Here is a 20,051-nt window from a genome sequence, read left to right on the forward strand (position 1 = left end):
GCCGCATGAAGGAAGACTTGGTTTTGAATCTAGTTGGCAACTAGAGAAAATTTTTCCAAGCCTTTTTTCGACCGGTTCCCGAGTTAGTCGATCTCTGGCAGGGGCAAGCAGGTTTTTCGTCCCGTAAACTCAAGAAAATCGACCGTAGAACCCACATTATTTCAGACATTAAAATATATTGTGTTAGGGTTAGGGACCACGAGATGGCGGCACATTTGAGCCGTCTCTTCACTGTGTACCACTTAACTAGTGATAGCCTTGGGCCATCTATCTCTGATTGGTACCAGTGGAGATTGAACTGCCCACTCAGTCTCTAAAAGTTAGATAGGGCTAAATGGCCTCACCTACTTCCGTATATGGGAATAAAAAAAACAGGCATTAGCTGATTTCCATATTTAACTTACCATCTTCACTAAAAATCGTGCCTAAGTAGCTAAAATATTTTACTTGTTCTATAAGTTCTCCATTCACAATGCAGTTGATATTTTCAATGTTTCTGCCTATTTTCATTGTCTTTGGCTTTTTAATACTGACCTTCATACCATATCTATTAAAACAGTTATTCAATTTAGTCAGGGAATTTTGCAGACTTGTAGCAGATTTATTTAGAAGTATAACATCATCTGCATAAAGCTAAGAGCTGAGATTAACTCCTCCACTTTTGATATCAGGTTTAATACCACTTTCCTTCATAATGTGATCCATATAGATAATGAATAAGAGAGGGGATAATGTACATCCTTGTCTGACACCAAATTTAACATTAAACCACCTTCCTGTACTTCCTTCAATTCTAACTGCTGACTTACAACTCAAATAAAGACTAAGTATTGCTTGATATAATGTCCCACTGACACCATTCAACTGTAGCGTTTAGAATAGCTTCTCTCTTGGCACCTTGTCATATGATTTTTCCAGATCTACAAAACTTAATTAAATACAGATCTGTTATATTTCCATGATTTCTCCACTATTTGTCATAAAGTGAAGATCTGATCCTGACAGCCTCTATTTGGCCTGAATCCAGCTTGTTCTTCACCAAGCTTTTCTTCCACAATTCTTCTCAACTGTTTCTCAAGTTGTTCCTGACAAGATCTAATTGCATAGATCTTGTCAGGAACACTCAGTAGGGAAATACCTCTGTAATTCTCACATTCAGATTTATTTCCCTTTTTATATATGGGTACTGTTAGAGCTCTACTCCAATCATCGGGAATTTGTCCCTCTGTCCAGGCTTTCTGAACTATGCAGTGCAGCCACTGTAAGACTTTTATACCACCGTACTTAAGCATTTCTGGTCGAATATCATCTGCTCCTGCTGCCTTTCCACATTTCAAGCCTTGGATTGCTTTTTCTACTTCGAGTATGGATATGTATTCCTGGGTGTATGCCTGTTGAGTGTTTTTTACCACTGTGCTATCACTGCTTGTTTCATTTAGCAATTTTTCGAAGTAATTACTCCATACTTCAAGGATATCTTTTTCTCCTGTTTTCATGTCGCCCTTATCATCTCTAACTCCTTTTACAGTACTCTTTCTTGCCATTTCTAAGCTTCTTCAACAACCTCCACCGGAATATCTTACCACCTTCTTGATATTTATTTTCTATGTTCTTGCCAAAGTCCTCCCATGACTTTTATTTAGCTAGTTTTACACAGTGTTTAGCTTTCTTACATTTGTCTCTGTATTCTCTAAGAGCAAAAGCTGACTTATTTGCCAGGAACTTTTGATATGCTTTCTTCTTTTCCTTCACTGCCTCTTTAACTTCCTGTGTCCACCATGGAGTTCTGATTTTTCTATCCTTGCAGACAACCTCATCACCACATGCCTCTCTGGTTGAATCAATCAAGCTTTTCTTCAAGGCTTGCCACTGAATCTCCAAGGTTTGGTTCCTGTTCTCAAACTCTTTCATTTTTTTTTTTTCAATAATCTTTGTGTATTTTAGTCTACAGTTCACATCTGAGAGCAGCTCAACTTTTATTCGCTTTAAAACTTTCTTACATGTTATTCTTTTCAATATGAAATTCAATTTTATCCTGCTCAAGACTAAATAGTGATCACTTCCAATTTCAAATCCTCTGTACACTCTGGTGTCCTGCACCAGGGAGAAAACATCACTATCAACAATAACATAGTCAATGAGACTTTTCGTATTCCTTGCCTCTTCTCTCCATGTGATTTTGTGCACATTTTTATGTTGGAAGATGGTGTTAGTAATAACCAGTCCATGTCCTGAGCAGAAATCCAACAGATATTTGCCATTATTATTAACTTTGCTCTTTTCTGCAAATTTTCCCAAAATATTTTGGTATGTCTGACAATCATTTCCTATTCTGCTATTTAGATCCCCAACAAGGACCAACTTTTCCTTTTTCATTGTGTCAGTTGCTTTTTCTAAAGCATCAAAAAATTCCTCCACTTCTACTTTAGTAGACCCTTCTGTGGGACTATAGGCACAAATAAGTCTCATTGTCCAATTCCCCATTCTGATATTTGCCCATATCACTCTACTTGAGACTGCCTGCCATTCGAGAAGATTGGCCTCGTATTTTGTGTTGAATACTATGGCTACTCTTTCTTTTACTTGATTGTCATTTCCTGAATATAACATTTTGTATTTATTGCTCAGAAAGATCTCACCAGTTTTTGTCTTTTTTGTTTCCATCACCCCTATTATGTCGATCTGGTACTTCTCTAATTCCTCAGCTAGCTCCATTTCTTTACCATTCAGGCTTCTTATGTTGATAGTACCGATCTTTAACTCTGGTAATGTTGAGTTGGGGTGTGCTTTCAGATTTGTTCCATAGATGTTGGCCTTGTTTCCCTAGCGAAAACAACGGGGGTCTTGTTTAACCGGGTGATGTCCCAGCCGGCATGAAATTTTGTCATATTGTACCATAGTTAACTTTTACTTATATAGTTATACCTATAGTATACTCACTTATACTTATTTAGCCTTTAGTTGTAATAGTTCCTCGACACTATTTTGAATAATGGCTGCAGCGGCAGCTAAAATCCAAAAACTAGCAAACAACTTTAACCAATACTTTGTAAAGTCCATCCAACTACAGAGAAAGATCCCTCCAATCACAAAACATGATCCTCCATTCGGACTACAAGCAAAACAGACATTATGGTTCCTAACCATAAAAGAAGCAGAACTTCTCTCAAGGATATCAAACAACACACAACTATCCTATACCCGATCTTACTAAAATTAATTAATAAAATACTTTATTTTATTTAAAACCAAACAAATACAAGTATGTTAAAGACTGCCATAATTACACCCCTATACAAACATGGAAAAAGAAATTAAATCAATAATTACAGACTCATAGCAACTCTGCCAATTATCCACTACATAATTTGGTTGATAATTGGTAGAGTTGCTATGGGTCTGTTTAGGCTCAGCTTAGGAAACTCACAACATATACAGAGAACTTTCATATTATCCCCAAAACACAGTACGATTTGCAGAAAAATAAGGGAACAACATCTCTCTTGAAAGATTTTACAGATGTAATTAATACTGCCTTAGATAAAAACAAAATTGCCGTGATAGTCTTTATCAGCTTGACTAAATCATTCAATACTCACACATCAAACTTTATTAGAAAAGCTAAGACATGTTGGAATAGATGGGCCTCTGCACATGTGGTTCAGAAACTACCTTCAAAATAAAAAACAAATCACGTGCATTGGATCAAACTGCAATAGAGAGCTAATAGTAACCTGTGGAGTGCCACATGGAGCTATTCTCTCCTCAACTCTATTCAACATCTATATGCATGACATTAACCAGCTACCCTTCATTATTATTATTAACATCTGACCTCCATGGAGTCAGAGATTCATTGAGGAAGGTTCACACCATTGCACACAATGCTCATCCAACTGTGCCAGATTCAATGTCTACATTTACAACACACTCAGGCAGTGCATTCCACTCACTAACCAGCTTAATCAAGGAATTGTCAATTCTCTTACACATTCTTATAATACATGGACTGATTTAAAAACAATTTAAAATAAATTGTTCATGGTAAATGGCATGGTAAATAGATTAAGGAAACCATAATTGAAGACAATTTTAAAATAATTGACATCTATAATACTGGATTTCAACAATTCATATAATTTAAAATGTTCTTTAATGCAGACTCTTATATGAGTTGTAAGTCAGCAGTTAGAATTGAAGGAAGTACAGGAAGATGGTTTAATGTTAAATCTAGTGTCAGACAAGGATGTACATTATCCCCTCTCTTATTCATTATCTATATGGATCACATTATGAAGGAAAGTGGTATTAAACCTGATATCAAAAGTGGAGGAGTTAATCTCAGCTCTTAGCTTTATGAAGATGATGTTATACTTCTAAATAAATCTGCTACAAGTCTGCAAAATTCCCTGACTAAATTGAATAACTGTTGTAATAGATATGGTATGAAGGTCAGTATTAAAAAGCCAAAGACAATGAAAATAGGCAGAAACATTGAAAATATCAACTGCATTGTGAATGGAGAACTTATAGAACAAGTAAAATATTTTAGCTACTTAGGCACGATTTTTAGTGAAGATGGTAAGTTAAATATGGAAATAGACAACAGAATCAACAAAGCTGGTATAGTAGGAAGTCAACTGAATAAATTTATATGGAATAAGAGAGAAATTAGCCGAAACACTAAATTAGCTGTATACAAGACAGTGTTTAAACCAATTTTAACTTATGGATGTGAGAGCCGAGTTAGAAGTAAAAACACTTGACCAAAGACTAGAGACTGCAGATATGAGAGTCCTGAGAAAGATTAGGGCATGAACTGATGGCAGCAATGACAATATCATATTAAAAACGAGGATATTAGGAAAGAACTTGATATTGTCAGCATCCAGGAATGCATTAGCAGAGCTAATCGCAGATGGTAAGGTCACTTAAGCAGAATGGGAGAGGAAAGATTAGTAAAACAAGTGTTCTCTGTCAGATTGGCCAGAAAAAGAAACAGAGAAAGACCAAGATATAGGTGGATTGATACAGTAAAAAGTGCCTTGGAAGACAGAAATATAAGACCTGATAATATTGGAGTCTTGACATTTAACAGACTGATTTGGAGGAAAATTGTAGGTAGGAAGTTGGTAATGATGTAAATTTTTCATGTAGTACTATCATATCCTGTACACCCCTTGAGGGTATATATCAGGAATTTGATGATGATGCAGACTCATCCTTAATGATTGTATTTATATTGGATGTAGCCAGTTAAAGTCACATAATATCCTTACAATACCTTGATCACCTTTTAATTCATAATAATATTCAATTTCATCTGAAGATTCATCTTATTATGTTTACAAGTGTGTGTGCTGCTAATATCACTTGTTCGTTTTACTTTTATTATTTAATCCTCTCTGTCAACCAACATCATTCATAACTGTGAATTGGCATAAGTCAGATCTACATAGTATGGGCTGCCTAAATTTGCAGTAAGGTTCTGCAATGTCATATAATAATATAATCATAAGCACCTTAAATTTGTCTACCTTGATTCTAAGGAACAGTTAGTATCACATCTGGCACTGTATCACATGAATGGTAGATGGACTCTTGCAAAATGATGGTTCGATAATTCAACTATTTTGTTTGCTTCTGCTACCTCCCATCAGCTCCCATTAAAGTATCCTCCCATAGTTGTTATTCTTCTTTTTACTCGCTGTATAGCAAAAGAATTCTTTAGAATTTCATTTGGCTTCATTCTATCTTCCTCTCATAATTAGCTTTGGCTTTCTTACCACTCTGGTCATCTCTCTTGCCTTTGTACATGTTAGCTTTGGCTTTCTTATCACTCTGGTCATCTCTCTTGCCTTTGTACATGTACCACTCACGATCATGCTGATCATTTCTCTTTATAATATGTTCACCATCAGGATGACCATCCACACTTGCCTTTATCCCCCCCCCCCCAATATTCTTGTTTCTCTGATTCTGCACTTTAAATTCCAGACCATCATATAAAGCCAATTATTTTTGTTCATGGTGGAAAAATTTGTACTGTCTGTCTGTCTCAGACTGAAATATGTTTCTTTGTTTTCCAAATAAAAGCAGTATTACAATTGAGACATCAAGATTGACAGCACTGCATGGATCCCATTAAATAGACTACCACTGTGGCACAGCTGCATTCATCGCGCATAATTCTGTGCAGTTTAGTTAAATAATCATTACTTCCTCTGTCTACCATCAACTCTTTCAAATGCATGCAGAACAGAATACTCTAAATTTGTACCTGTCTGTACAGAGAGTTCAAAATCGATCTCTAGTGAGGTCTTCTGTCATCCCAAGCAGCAGACCCCACAGCAAAATGTCTAATCAGATCCCACTAAAATGTAGCACCTATACTGCCAATGTGCATGCCACAGAACTTGCATTATTTATATTGATTCTCAAAGTTCTCTACAGGCACTAAGACGTCTGGTATATCAACAACATCCAGTGCTGTCATGTATCCAACATTAGTTCTGTCAAATAAAGAGGCTCCATCTGGATATACATCTCTGTTAGATCCCAAGCCATGTTGAAATTAAGAAAACAAGACTGCATATAAAGCAGCTAGTTTAGCTCATCCCTTAAGATATCATCATCTGAATGTCTCTTATACTGGAGATCAAGGAATGGAGCTAACAAAAAATTCTACCAGATTAAGCCTGAAATTAAAATATGGCAGTCTGGTCCTTGCTAGGATCATAAAGAAAAAGTTGTTTTTGCTCAGATCTACATAGGTCATAGTCATCTTAAACACCACTTCTTATTGAGGGGTGATGATATGCCTATGTTTGGATTCTGTAGGTCTGCATTAACCATTATACATATTTTAATCAATTGCCCTCATTTCATGTGAACACAATCATTACTTTAGTGCTTTTAATAATCTCCCTTAGTCTTAGAGACTCAGACAGATTTTATCTCTCAAACCATGTTTGTAGTGTGCTGTAGAAATCAGCACTTTCCAAAAAAAGTTTTTCTTTTCTCCATAAAAGAACCTTATGAAACTTTATATCACCCTTTATGATTGCTCAATACCAAATTTTGTTTCATCAAAACAAAAAGATTCCTTAAACTAATTAAATGCAAAAGATATAAAACAGCAACTGAAGCTAAGCTGTAATAAGAGAATTAAAAAATTGAGAGCAGATTTCAAAATACAGTATTTAGATAGATTTAAAACACCTTGTCTTTTGCTATGAAAATTTTAAAAGATTCCAAATTGTATTTAGTTTTATGATACAGTAGATTATTTTTAGACTCAGAGCCTTTACTATTAAACTGTTTTAATTTCAGAGCTGTTTTACTATTACTTTTAAGCACATTCTACAAAGCTTTCTGTATTAGGATTTCTTTTTTTTTTTTATTTGAGTTTATGTATTAATGATATATCCCAAATGGACTAAAACTCTTATATCTGTGCTGATAATCAATATCTGTTCCTTTCCATTTCAAAAAATATAGCTCAATTAAGGAGAAAATGCTAATTGTGAACTTTAATAATATCAAAGTAAAATGATAACCAGCTTTATCCAAGTGCTATTATGGTATCACCTCATAGTTTTTCTTTCTTTAATGAACAGAAACAAGGACTTCTATTAAATAATATTAAATCATTATATTATTAATATTGTTAAATCCGAATTAAAATTATACACTCAATGGACAAAACATTAGAGATACTTACCTAATAACATGTCGGTCCTCCTCTAGCATGAATAACAGCCTGTACTCTCTGAGGCATCGATGCCACCAGGTGCCAGAGGGTTACCAGAGATAATTCCAGCCATGCCTGTTGCAACATTGTCAACAACCATGCCTTAGATATCAGTCCCAGATATATAGTTCTGATGTCTGAATTCTGATCCAAATTTAAATCAGATTTAAATTTGGGGGTGACTGGATGATCCTTAACTCAGATGAGTGTTCCTCAAGCCATGACTGGGTGGTTGTGGCCTGGTGGGGCACCGCATTGTCCTGCTGAAACAGATCATCAGCTGCAGGATGTGCAAAGGCCATGAAAGCATGTAGGTGATCTGCCAGCACATTCTGGTAGCTCACAAGGACCTCTCCAGACATACTAAGGGACCTAATGTGTCACTTGAGAGGACTCCCAAACCATCACAGAGCCACCACCACCTCCTTGAACACAGACTGACCTGGCATAATGGGACCATGGCCTCATGCTGTCGACTCCACACCCACACCCTCCTATCATCTTGGTACAACTGATAACAGGATTCATCAGGCCAAATGACTCTAATCCACTCTGCAGAGGCCCAGTTTTCATGGTTCTGACACCCGAGGTGCAATGCCTGATGACAAGCTGTCAACCACAGTACACAATTAGGGCATTGGCTCCAGTAGCCCATGGTATGCAGGGCACTCCATACCGTTTGCTTGCTGATGCTGCTTGGACCTCCAACACTGAAACTGGATGTGATTTGTGGCTATTGATCTGTATGAGCCTGGACAGTCTATGTCAACCCCAAGTCATCAGTGGCGTGTGGGCGGCCACCACTTGCTCTGTGGGTGCTCGTACATCCATTGATGGTAAACTTGCAGTAGACTCTTGATACAGTTGCCTTCAAAAACCCTAGAGTTCTTACCATTTGGGTGACAAAATGACCCATTTGTCTTGGGCCAATAATACATCCACAATCAAAGTCACTAATATCGCCACATTTACCCATGTTTGTCAATTGCAATACACTGTTAGGAAGACCTGATGTCAGCCTATTTACCATCTGCATTTGGTTTGGGTACATTTTACTCTGTGAGTGTGAACTTCCCATCACCCCTATCTCTAATGTTTTGTCCACTGAATGTATAACATGATGATTTATTTTAATCCTAGGAACACCTCCATATTTCCGTGAGAAAATTAAGGATGCTGTTATTCGGGAAAATGAAGATGTAATGTTCAGATGTTTTGCAGTTGGTGAACCCCAGCCTCTTTACAGCTGGTTTCGAAATGATGGCATCCTGATTGAAAGTAGTAGAATTGTGGTATGTTTATTATCTTTTTAATATAATACTCAAGATCAGAAATCTTAGTCATTAAAGAAAATATATTTTGTGTGTAAGAATGTATTTCTTTGTTTAAATCTTGATGCAAAGCACATACTGTATTACAAAGGATAAGAAGTGCAATCATATTATAATTGTACTATTAATAATAACAGTTAATAATTACACTGCATAATACTGATTATTAACAACAAAAACAACGATAATAATAATAATTGTTATTGTTTTCATCACCACTGCAACCCAGAGACCTTATGAAGCGAAGTAAAGAGAATCGTTGTAGGAGAGTCATTCAGGTTCCTTATTGTCAAACATGCCATACCTTAAAATCATTCACTGTTTTGCACTCCCCAACCTTTAAGGCAGTGCATTCCATGCACTAACCAGTATTCTTCATGCAGAAAGCTACCTTCTTATTTCTTGTGCTCTCCACTTACTTGTGATGATAATATAGGTTTTTTTTGCTGGTGTTCCATCAAAAGATGTGACAAAATAGTATTGTTGACAATATGGCTGTTATGCAATCAAATTTAACTGTAGCATTATAACAAATTCCCTCACCTTAAGAAATTTCTTAGACTCTGTTATGAATAGACCTCTTATTCATGGATTTCAGAAATGACATGAAATGAGATTATGTGAAATTAGCCATCTTCACTATTAATTAGTGAAATGGCTGTTGAGTGGTATACGTGGACATCTGGACTGATAATTTGACAAATTATGCTAATATATCTGTTGACAAGGAAGTAAAACTCCTTGATAAGAAAGCCATGATGCTAGACTAGATTATAATGACTTGGAAATACAAAAAGAACATGTGAGGTTCTGTAAACTTTTCTGTTGCTTCTGTCCAAAGGTGGATGCAGTTAGCTATGAATTTCCATATTTGTGATAACCAATTAATTGGTATGCCTCAAAGTAGTGGGTCTCTCAACAACTCAAAGAAGCTGTTGGCAGTTAATGATCTTTTCCATTCTTTTCAAGAATATGGCGGCAAGCATCATAGGATGATAGTTTGATGGTTGGCTTTTATCTTCCTTTTTAGGAACAGGCTAGATAAAGGTTTGGTTTGGTTTGGTTTGTTTCATGCTGTTGGGTAGATGAATATGACATCTGATTAATTCTGAAGCAGAAGATTTTAATACAACTGTAGGGATATCATACGTTCCAGAGGACTTATTAGTATCAGGCTTATCGAGTACTATCCAGAGTTTTTGACTTCACCCATTGATTGTATGCTGAATTTTTGTCTTGGACTTCTTTGGCACATTTGTTGAATAACCAGAGCTTCTATAGACTTTAGGATTTTGAGTGGTGTAGAGAATAAAGGGACTTATTCCACCAAGAATTATTTCAGTTATTTGGTTGGAGTAGGCACTAGAACAGGAGAACAGAAGAATAATCAAAAAATGGAAAAGAAGCAGAGCATCCCAATTGGCACAATTGTATTATTGTTGTAGAATACGAGGCTGAGTTGTGTCATAAAAAAGTTGTGTAACATGGAAAAGGTATGGTTGGAGCTTCCAAGAAGATAGCTAACATCTACAATGTTTTTGGAAGTAGAGCTGGTTAAGAAAAGGTCCACGTATTGGGAGAATGATCAGAATTATGTAATATTTTGGCATGTAGGTGATGGCAAATGATGTGTGTGTGTTTAACATGTTTGCCACATGTTAGATCAGCCGAAATATTTGCTAACAGTAAGTTCAACTTCCCTTTTAGATTTGTCAGTGAAGTTAGAGAATGGGAACCAGTTTAAATTATGATTGTTTGAGTCTCCAAGGAAGATATTCTCAATGAACTTTCAGTGATATATAATCAAAGTTTATAATAAATTTAGTTTAATCCTTTATCTAAGTGTGAGCAAACAAAGTTTGCACCTGAAAGTATCTTCAGGACTGGGATAATGTGGTACAACACCGGGAAACTCGTTGCAAAGGTGGAGCAAGCTAACATCACTCCTATCTCAGTATCTCCCATATAGGTAGAGATGACCTTGCTAATGCTTCTGCCTAGTATCTCCAATTGGGCCTGGCTCCCACTGAAGAGACCTCAATAAAGGTCGAAACTAGTCTGGGTAGTGGCCCTTCCCTTAATGCATAACATTATACGTATCCACAAGGAGATGTGTTTTGCATTGTGGGAGATACTGAGATAGGAGTGATGTTAGCTTGCTCCACCTTTGCAACAAGTTTCCTGGTGTTGTACCACCCTACCCCAGTCCTGAAGATACTTTCAGATGCAAACTTTGTTTGCTCACACTTGGATAAAGGATTAAACTAAATTTATTATAGTCTAACCAAGTGAAAAATAAACTTTCAACATCAATAATCAAAGTTTTTACCACACTAACTTCTTTGACTATTGAATTAGGAGAAAAATAAAGGCAGCAGAGTGAGGCAAGGAAATCTTGAGCCTGAGCAAAGCAAAGTATCTTCTTCTTCTTATGGCTACAGTCCAAATCAAGGCTTAGCCTCCTGGATTTGTTGTCTCCAACTCTCTCTGTTCAAAACTTTACTTCTCCAGCTTGGACATTGTAATACAATGTTGCTATATTGACTCTTATGTCTATCCATCTTGTTCTGAGTTTTTTTCTTTTGGTCTTTTAACAAGAATTTTACTATTTATTGAATTTTTAGGAATACTGTCATTTTAAATACAAAAAAAAAAAATGTCCTGTATACTGCAACTTTTTGAACTTGATTATACTAGATTTTGTGGGTTCTTTATAAAGTTGACATAACTCATGGTTGTATCTGATCTTCCAGAGAGGATCAGATACAACAGTAACATTCAATGGATCAAAAATGTTTCCTAAGGATTTTCCTTTGAAAAGCTGAAATTGAATTCTCCATCCTTGCCATAGATATCCAGATTTCACATCCACAGGTAACAACTGGATGAATTATTGATTTCTATATTTTAACTTTGGCCTATCAGTGAATATCCTTTGACCTGAGTATACATGAGAGGAAACAGAAAGTCTGATTACCTCTCTTTATTCAATTCTGCATTTCTATCATTTCATTTGGTTTTGGTTAGTGATCATTACGCCTAAATATTTTATAGAGCAAAGTAGAGCATCATCTATATAAAGAGGTGAGTTTACTATCTCCAATTTGATATCATAATATGATCCATATAGAGACAAATAATAATCGAAATAGCATGCACCATTGCCTTTATGCTTACTTTTACATTAAACCATCTTTCTTCATACATTCTCAACAATATGACATTATCAACAGAGCTTCTATTCTACCCAGACTTCCACTCAGCTGAACTCTCCTTTATGCACTTTCTATCAGTGAGGTCTGGTGTTTCAAACCTTCCTGTCCAATGGTCACATTGTCAAAAAATATTAACAAATTAGTTGTTCCTTTCATTTCCTCACATTCCTCTCAACATGCAGACTCACTCACCTACTCAGGTGTTTCCAGGGATGGAACCACCTGAGCAAAGGGGTGAGGAGCAGGTTCTTTGAGTGGAAAGTGGTTGGTGAGTGGAATGCATGCCTAATAGTGTGGTGATGCAGACATATTGAATGAGTTTAGAGTTCAGTTTGATAAGTCTTTTGACTTCATGGAGGTCTAGTGTTAATAATAATAATAATATAATAACGTACTAGGTTCTGAATTTTATGTATAATTAATGACTATTCCACAAACAATAACTGGTCTGACCTATGACTCATTGTCTCAGTTGTGGGACCATCTTTATGGAATGGTAAACTTGCTTTCTTTCTCCTTTTAGACCTGGTTAAAACTCAAACACTCAGATTAAAGGTACTGTCAATTTCCTCATACATTCCTTTAACATATACTGATGTATCATAATTCTGTATATATCAAGAGTTTGCAATATGTCTAACTTATCCTACTTATCTATCTCTGCTTTTATGTACTCATGTCTCTAGTATCATAAATTGTACCTTTTCCACCCAGATGATATATACTGAAAAGTTATTCTTCAGTAATTCAACCACTTCTTTCTACTGCAGTCTGTATCTTTGTAGAGCACTCAGATGGATTATGCATGCGTGTTCTTTTGTTGGAAGTAACTTAAGTCCTTTTTTAACATTGCTTCAAAATAAAAAAGATTTTCCAACCAAAGGGGAATTAGTTAGTCTCATAGAGAGATGGCAGGATTTTAGTCTTCCATAACTTGGACTTTTTATCCTGCATACAGGCAGACTGGCTTGAGACATACAGTGAAATCACACAAGAATATCAGGTCATAGAACTGGCTTACAATATCTGGCCTGAAATCAAGGTCAGTTTGGAATAATTTAAGGACAGGAGATTTAGAACTCTGTCAGAAGTTATTATTATTATTACCCCAAGACCCCCATGAAGTCAAAGCCTCATCTAGGAGGTCTTTTTATCATACACACAGCTCATCATACCATGCTTTAAATACACTCAAATTCTCTGTGGACACCACACTCTCAGGCAAGGCATTCCAATCATTCACAACTAAATTGCCTAGACAAAACTAAATTAAGGACTGGAATATCAGAAACTTCTGTGAGGAGAAGATAAAAAAATGGATTAGGAGAACGTAAACAGAATCCTGATACAGGACAACTTAAGTAGCCAGTTAGGACTATCCCAAAGACTTTCCAGGTTATTTCTTCCCTTCCATATAATAAACTACCAAACAAAATCTACAGCAGTTTCCTTCATATCATTTGCATTTGTCACAATTATTCTACTATGATTACTTTTCCTTTTACTTGTACATAATGGAAGAACTCTTTCAGATTTACTTTGGTGCATGCAATCACTTTCTTTCATAATCAACTTTTGCCTTTTCTTTACCATTACTTTACATTGTACTGTTCATTCACCTGTTTATGATATTTTTCTCTCAAATCCTTGAACAATGTTTTCAATTTATGAATTTTTGCTTAACACGTTCACTGCCAACTACGAGTATACTCGTAGTGGGTAAACCTGCTTCACAAGCCAGCTACGAGTATACTCGTATGACGCTTACCGCCGGGAACGAGGTTATTGTAGTGACCTTGAAGAAGTGAAAATGCTTGGCTTGTGGGGCTAGCATCAAAACTGTGTATTCTCATAGACCGTACAAGCCAACTACGAGTATACTCATAGGACGCTTACCTCCGGTAATGAGATTATCGTACTGACCTTGAAGAAGTGAAATTGCTCAACGTAGGGGAACAGACCATGCCGAAGTAGCGTGGCAGCGAACGTGTTAATTATGCCATTCATTCACTTAACTCTCATCTGATTTATCCTCTTAACAGCAGAATGCATCCTCATTGAACTTCATCATATATTCCTTTTAATTGATTCTGTGCACTAATAGCTTCCTTTATCCTTGCACTTCTTGATGCAATTTGCTGATGCAAGTTGTCATAATTGTCTGCTCTACAGCATATATATTTGTATCCCCTCACAAAAATGTATGTGTTGTAGGTGGCACTGGTAGAACTGCTGAAGCCAAAATAAGTTTTATTTTCTGAAATATTGAGGAAAAACTTTATACATTTCAATGATAATTTAATCTTTGGGATAGTTGAGATTGAATGTACAGTAACGGTCAAGGTTGTTAGTAGGTTTTGTCACAATTTTTTGTTATACAGTTTATAGTTAATGAAGCCAAAATGGCAGTGAGAACAAGAAAAAGCAGACACATGATGCAAATATCAAATATAATAAACAGTGCATGTAGATTTATCAAAAATTATTTGGTTGCTGGAAGTGTAGTTATGGAAGAATGTAGAAGGTGTGTTAGTTGAGAGATTGAACAAGAGAAGTGAGATGGTATGGATCTGCCAAAAGCATGATATTCTGATGGATTGCAAAGTGTTAAATGAAAATCAAGAGGGAGGAGTGAATATTACCCCAAATACATTTGTTGGCTATTTATCATCCTCTTCATGATTTAGAGAAAATGAAGTGAGAGCAATGAGATGATAATTTTATGAGCTGTTTTGTCACCAGTTTTGGGAATAAATTAATCAGCTTATTGCCATGGTGTAGGATAAGTAAGAAAGATAAAAAAATTATTATTATTATTAATATTTGACCTCCATGGAGTCAGAGACTCATCGTGAGAGATACTCACTATTGCATACAATGCTCATGAAACCGCGTCTTAAACTGATTCAATGTGTCCACATCCACAACACACTCAGGCAATGCATTCCACTCACTAACTACCCTCCATGCAAAAAACCTGCTTCTCACTCTTTTGCTCACACCCTCCTTATACAGTTTCCAGCAATGGCCTCTTCTACTCCCCTCCCCCATTCTATAAAAAATCTCTTCCATGTCTACCTTATAACAACCCTCGAACAGCTTATATGTCTCAATCATATCACCCCCATTCTCATTATCCTCCTCCTATTCACCGGGCTCTGCAACTTACATTCTCTCAACCTGTCCTCGTACTCTACATTCCAAAGACCACTGACTACCTTTGTGAATCTTCTCTGTACCCTTTCCTACATATCTTCGTCACCATGAAAATCCGGTGACCAAATAATCCATATGAGGCCTGATCAAGGCCTTATACAATGGAATCATAACCTCTCTATTTCTGCATGTCAGGGTTCTCCACATCATTGCCATTATTCGATGTGATGTCTTCACAACTTGTACAATGTGGCCCCTGAATTTCAGGTCCTTGTCCACCATCACTCCTAGATCTCTCATCTCCTCTGCTTCTGTTAAAATTTCCCCATCAAGTGTATACTTTGCATCCCATCATTGCTTACCAAATCTCAAAACCTTACACTTAGCAACTTGAACTGACAGTTCCGCTTACCTGCCCATTCATGCAATCTGTTCAAGTCCTCTTATTAGGAATTAACACCATCCTGACTGTGCATTGCTCTCCCCAGTTTTGCATCATCCGCAAACAGCTGGATATCACTAGTTAAACCCAACCCAATATCGTTAACATGCAAAATGAACAACAATGGCCCCAAAACGGACCCCTGCGACTAGTGGCGGCACTAGGGTCTTTGCCGCCCGCATGCAATTCCTATCTAAGCACCCCCTGTAACGATCCGGGCGTGTGTGTGCCCCCAGCGACGGTGCCACCCTCCCCTTCTTAGCAGCATCAGCATGCTCTGAATGCCCACTTCCACTGGCCCTGCCTGTAACACACTGCTGGTGACCTTTCTCTATCGAGATACTGCACCTCTATATACAACTTCCTGATACCTATCCAACAGCCAGTCACTGATCCAACACAGAAGTCTGTTATCCAATCCCATCTGTTTCAATTTATTTAAGAATGCCATGTGGCAGTCTATCAAAAGCCTTTGCAAAATCCAAGTACACCACTGTATATGCATCTCACTTGTCCAAGATATTTATCACCTTGTTATAGTACATGAGTAAGTTAGTGAAACATGATCTCCTTTTAACAAATCCATGCTGATAACCACAGAGAATACTGCTGTTATCAACCCATTTCTGTATCCTACTTCTAACCAATGTCAGTATCTTCACCTCAACTCCAGATATACAGTCCAGCCTATAATTTGAAGCTACATCCTTATCACCGCCCTTATGCAGTGGAACAATTTTACCCTCCTTCCACTCCCTTGGAACCTGTGTTGTTGCAAAATTCTTATTAAACAGGCCTGCCAATGCTACTGCCAGTTCCCTGGAACATTCCCTTAAGATGTGTGGTAATATGTCATCAAATGCTATCGCCTTATTAACATCAAGGTTATTTATTTCCTCAAATACCTCATGCTCACTCACAATTAAGCTATCCTCTCCTATGTTCTCTACACGTAAGTTCCTCATGATTCCACCCTGATCAGGATGAAACACCCTTATAAATTTATCACTGAATACCTCAACAATGTCTTCAGCAGCAGTTATCATTCTACCACTTTCATTCCTTAACTTCATCTTTCCATTACCATTCTTCCTTCTACTTGCCACATATCTAAAAAAACTCTCTAGGGTTTTTCTTAGCCGGATTTTCCAATTTCTGCTCATACTCTACTTTTGTTTTCCTTACTAACTGAGTCACTCTCCTGGCTTGTTCTTTATATTCTTCATGTGGCTGATTACCATTATTCATCTTGTACTTCCTCCAAAGTACGTTCTTTTTCCAGATTTCATGCTTAAGCTCCACATTCATCCATTTTACACCTACCTTATTCAGCCTTTTGGCCACCTTTGTACATTGATGCTGTTATGCATTTCTTTGTAAGTTCCCATGCAGCATTTATTTCCTTACCGCTCAACTCCTTGTTCCATGTTATAGCTCAAAGTTTTCTCCTAAGCTTGTCATAATTATCAGGTGTCCTCCCGCAATGAGTCTTCGGACTCCTTGGAGGTGTTATGAATAACATGAATGTGACCCTCCACACACACACACACACACACACACACACACACACACACTTAATCTGCTATTAAATAATTGCATCATTTACTTTTTTCATTCTTTGATTCCATTTAAATGAAGTAAATGGACGTGATAATATCAGAAAGGTAATTATGGAGAATTAACATATAATGCTAAGGTGATAAAATACACTTTTCAAACTTTTTGTTGAATGAAGTATGTCTTTACAGTTCATTTCATTATTTTGTATGATAATAAAAAATGAACTAATGGGAATATTTCCAACTTACAGGTGAAAAAGTTATCAGATAATAGATGTGAATTACATTTGAAACCTGCTCGAGGATATGATGTCGGTGTCTACAAGTGCGTAGCCAGAAATATTCATGGAATTGCGACATGTAGAGCTAGGCTAAAAATTGGAGGTAATAGTTAAATCACTCTCACATTTTAGATTAACTTTTTTTCTGTAAATACTGTAATTTACAATAGTCTAATAATAGACTATAAGTGTGCCTCTACAGTGTAGCCATGAGAAAAATACAGCGTTTGCCTGTTGTACCTGAGTTTAAATATCTAATCTACAATCCAAGAGGCCTTTAGCTAGTCCCATAGAGGTGACAGTTTTGCATCCTGCAAAACAGAAAAAAAACAATTATAAAGCACATGCAGTTAACAGACATAAAATAGCCCTATAGCCTTAGTTAGCCAAACTTCTTTTCCTGAACAGGCTTCTAAATGACAGGGATTAAAAAAATTTCCCCTTGGTGGGGAAATTTTGGAGGAAGTTGAGGAGATGAGAGACCTTGGAGTGGTGGTGGACAAGGATCTGAAGTGATGGTCTCATTGCACAAGTTGTGAGAACATCACATCAGATTATGGCAATAATGCAGAGGACCTTAACTTGTAAAAATAAAGAGGTTCTGGTTCCATGTAAAGCCTTGATCAGGCCTCATATGGATTACTGTGCACAGATTTGGTCTCCTCATTTTCATGGTGATGAGGATATATTGGGAAGAGTCCAGGGAAAACTGAACTAAAGTCATAACTGGTCTCTGGGATATGAGGATAGGTTGAAGGAAGTTTGCAAAGCCTTATGAATAGGAGGAAGAGAGGGATGCGACTGAGGTAAAAGGGTGTTACCAGGTTAATGTGGAAGAAATTTTTTATAGAATGGGAGAAGGGTCCCTGGAAGCTGTATATGTGAGCAGGTTCTTTACATGGAGAGTGATTGGCAAGTGGAATGTGTTGCCTGACATTGTGGTGAATGTCAGGCTTTGTGTGTAGAGCATTTGCCTCTTGACAGAATTCTCTGTCAAGAAAGGAATTATGTTGAACTATAAAGCATGCAATTATGACAGACTTAGGAAGTATCTTGGAGCAGTGCCATGGCTTGAGAATCTACAAGGTAAGAATGTCAGTAGTGCATGGGAAGTGATAAGGAATTGTTTCAGAGAAGCAGTATCAGACTGCATATACCCATGGTCAGAAGGTTAAATCAAGTGATGGTTAAGTGAACGAGTAAAGATATAAAGCAAGAGCTGCAAAAAAAAAAAAAAATTGTGGAGGGAATATAAGGAAAAAGGTAATCAACATACTCATGAGCAGTACAAAGTGCAAGCAAGAAGAGTGACTAGTATGTTAAGAAAGGCCAAATCAGATTATGAGGGAAAATTATTTGCTTCATTATGTAGCAAGTAAAAGGAAGAATGATCATGGAAGGCTGACTTTAATCAGTGTTGATGTAGGAAGGTAGCAAAAGAAATAGCTGAGTTGCTGATGGTCACTTTGAAAAAGTGAATCATTCAAGAGAAAATTTTGCGATTGCTGATGTGATGGATACTCATGTTAAAATTGAGTTAGATGAAGGGGAGGTGCTCAGCATATTGAAAAATATCAAAGTGAATACAGCAGAGAGACTAGACACATGTCACACTGTGTTATGTGACGGTTAAAGAGAATTGGCAGCGCCTCTGATAAAGCGTTTAATCTAAGTCCCAGTTCTGGTAAGGTTCTGAAGGAGTGGAAAGAGAGTAAGACAGTTTCATTACATAAAAGTGGCTCCAAGACAGAAGTAGCAAATTTACAGACCAATTAATATCTCAAGAATGGTGATTTAGTGGTTAAGATATTGAAAAAGTGGTTGAAGGTAGAATTTATGAATGGTGAATAGCAATAGGATATTTTATTGTGGGCACCATGGCTTCATAAAAGATAGGTCCTGCCTTAGTAATTTTCATTTTATAGAGTAATTTACTTTTTTTAGTTATTTTAATTTACTTTTTAGTTATTTTACATAATAATTTACTATGCTTGCTGCTAACCTTTGCAAAGACATTTGACAGAATAGTGCATGGAAAACTATTACATAAGTTGAATCTGGTAGCATGGATAGGAAGTGGCTGCAGACAGACACCACAGTGTGGTATATGGTGGAGTGGAATCTAGGAGGATGACTAGTGGAATGCCTCAGGGTTCTGTACTAGGGTCACTACTCTTTAATTTGTAGATAAATTAAATACTTGATAAACTATATACTTGATAAATTGATAATGCTATATGAAAACATTTAAGGTGGGGGGGGGTTGGTATCATTTCTTTGTTGATGATGCTGAGGAGGGCAATAGTTGATAAAG

At 36.8% G+C, this 20,051-nt stretch overlaps 1 protein-coding gene across 1 annotated transcript in view; it reads left to right on the plus strand.

Annotated features, from left to right (window-relative positions):
• LOC150109564 (protein Obscurin-like) overlaps nt 1-20,051 on the plus strand; it is a 1,271,613-nt gene that overhangs the window by 1,170,814 nt on the left and 80,748 nt on the right. Inside the window, exons 90-91 of the mRNA XM_090402667.1 lie at nt 8,894-9,045; nt 17,708-17,840. Of these exons, the coding sequence (XP_090258793.1) occupies nt 8,894-9,045; nt 17,708-17,840 (285 nt within the window). The remainder of the gene's footprint in view (nt 1-8,893; nt 9,046-17,707; nt 17,841-20,051) is intronic.

This window comes from Typopeltis vanoorti, chromosome 2, assembly GCF_054136105.1.
Source record: "Typopeltis vanoorti isolate ZY-2024b chromosome 2, IOZ_Tvanoo_1.0, whole genome shotgun sequence".
In the NCBI taxonomy this organism is placed as follows: Eukaryota; Metazoa; Arthropoda; class Arachnida; order Uropygi; family Thelyphonidae; genus Typopeltis; species Typopeltis vanoorti.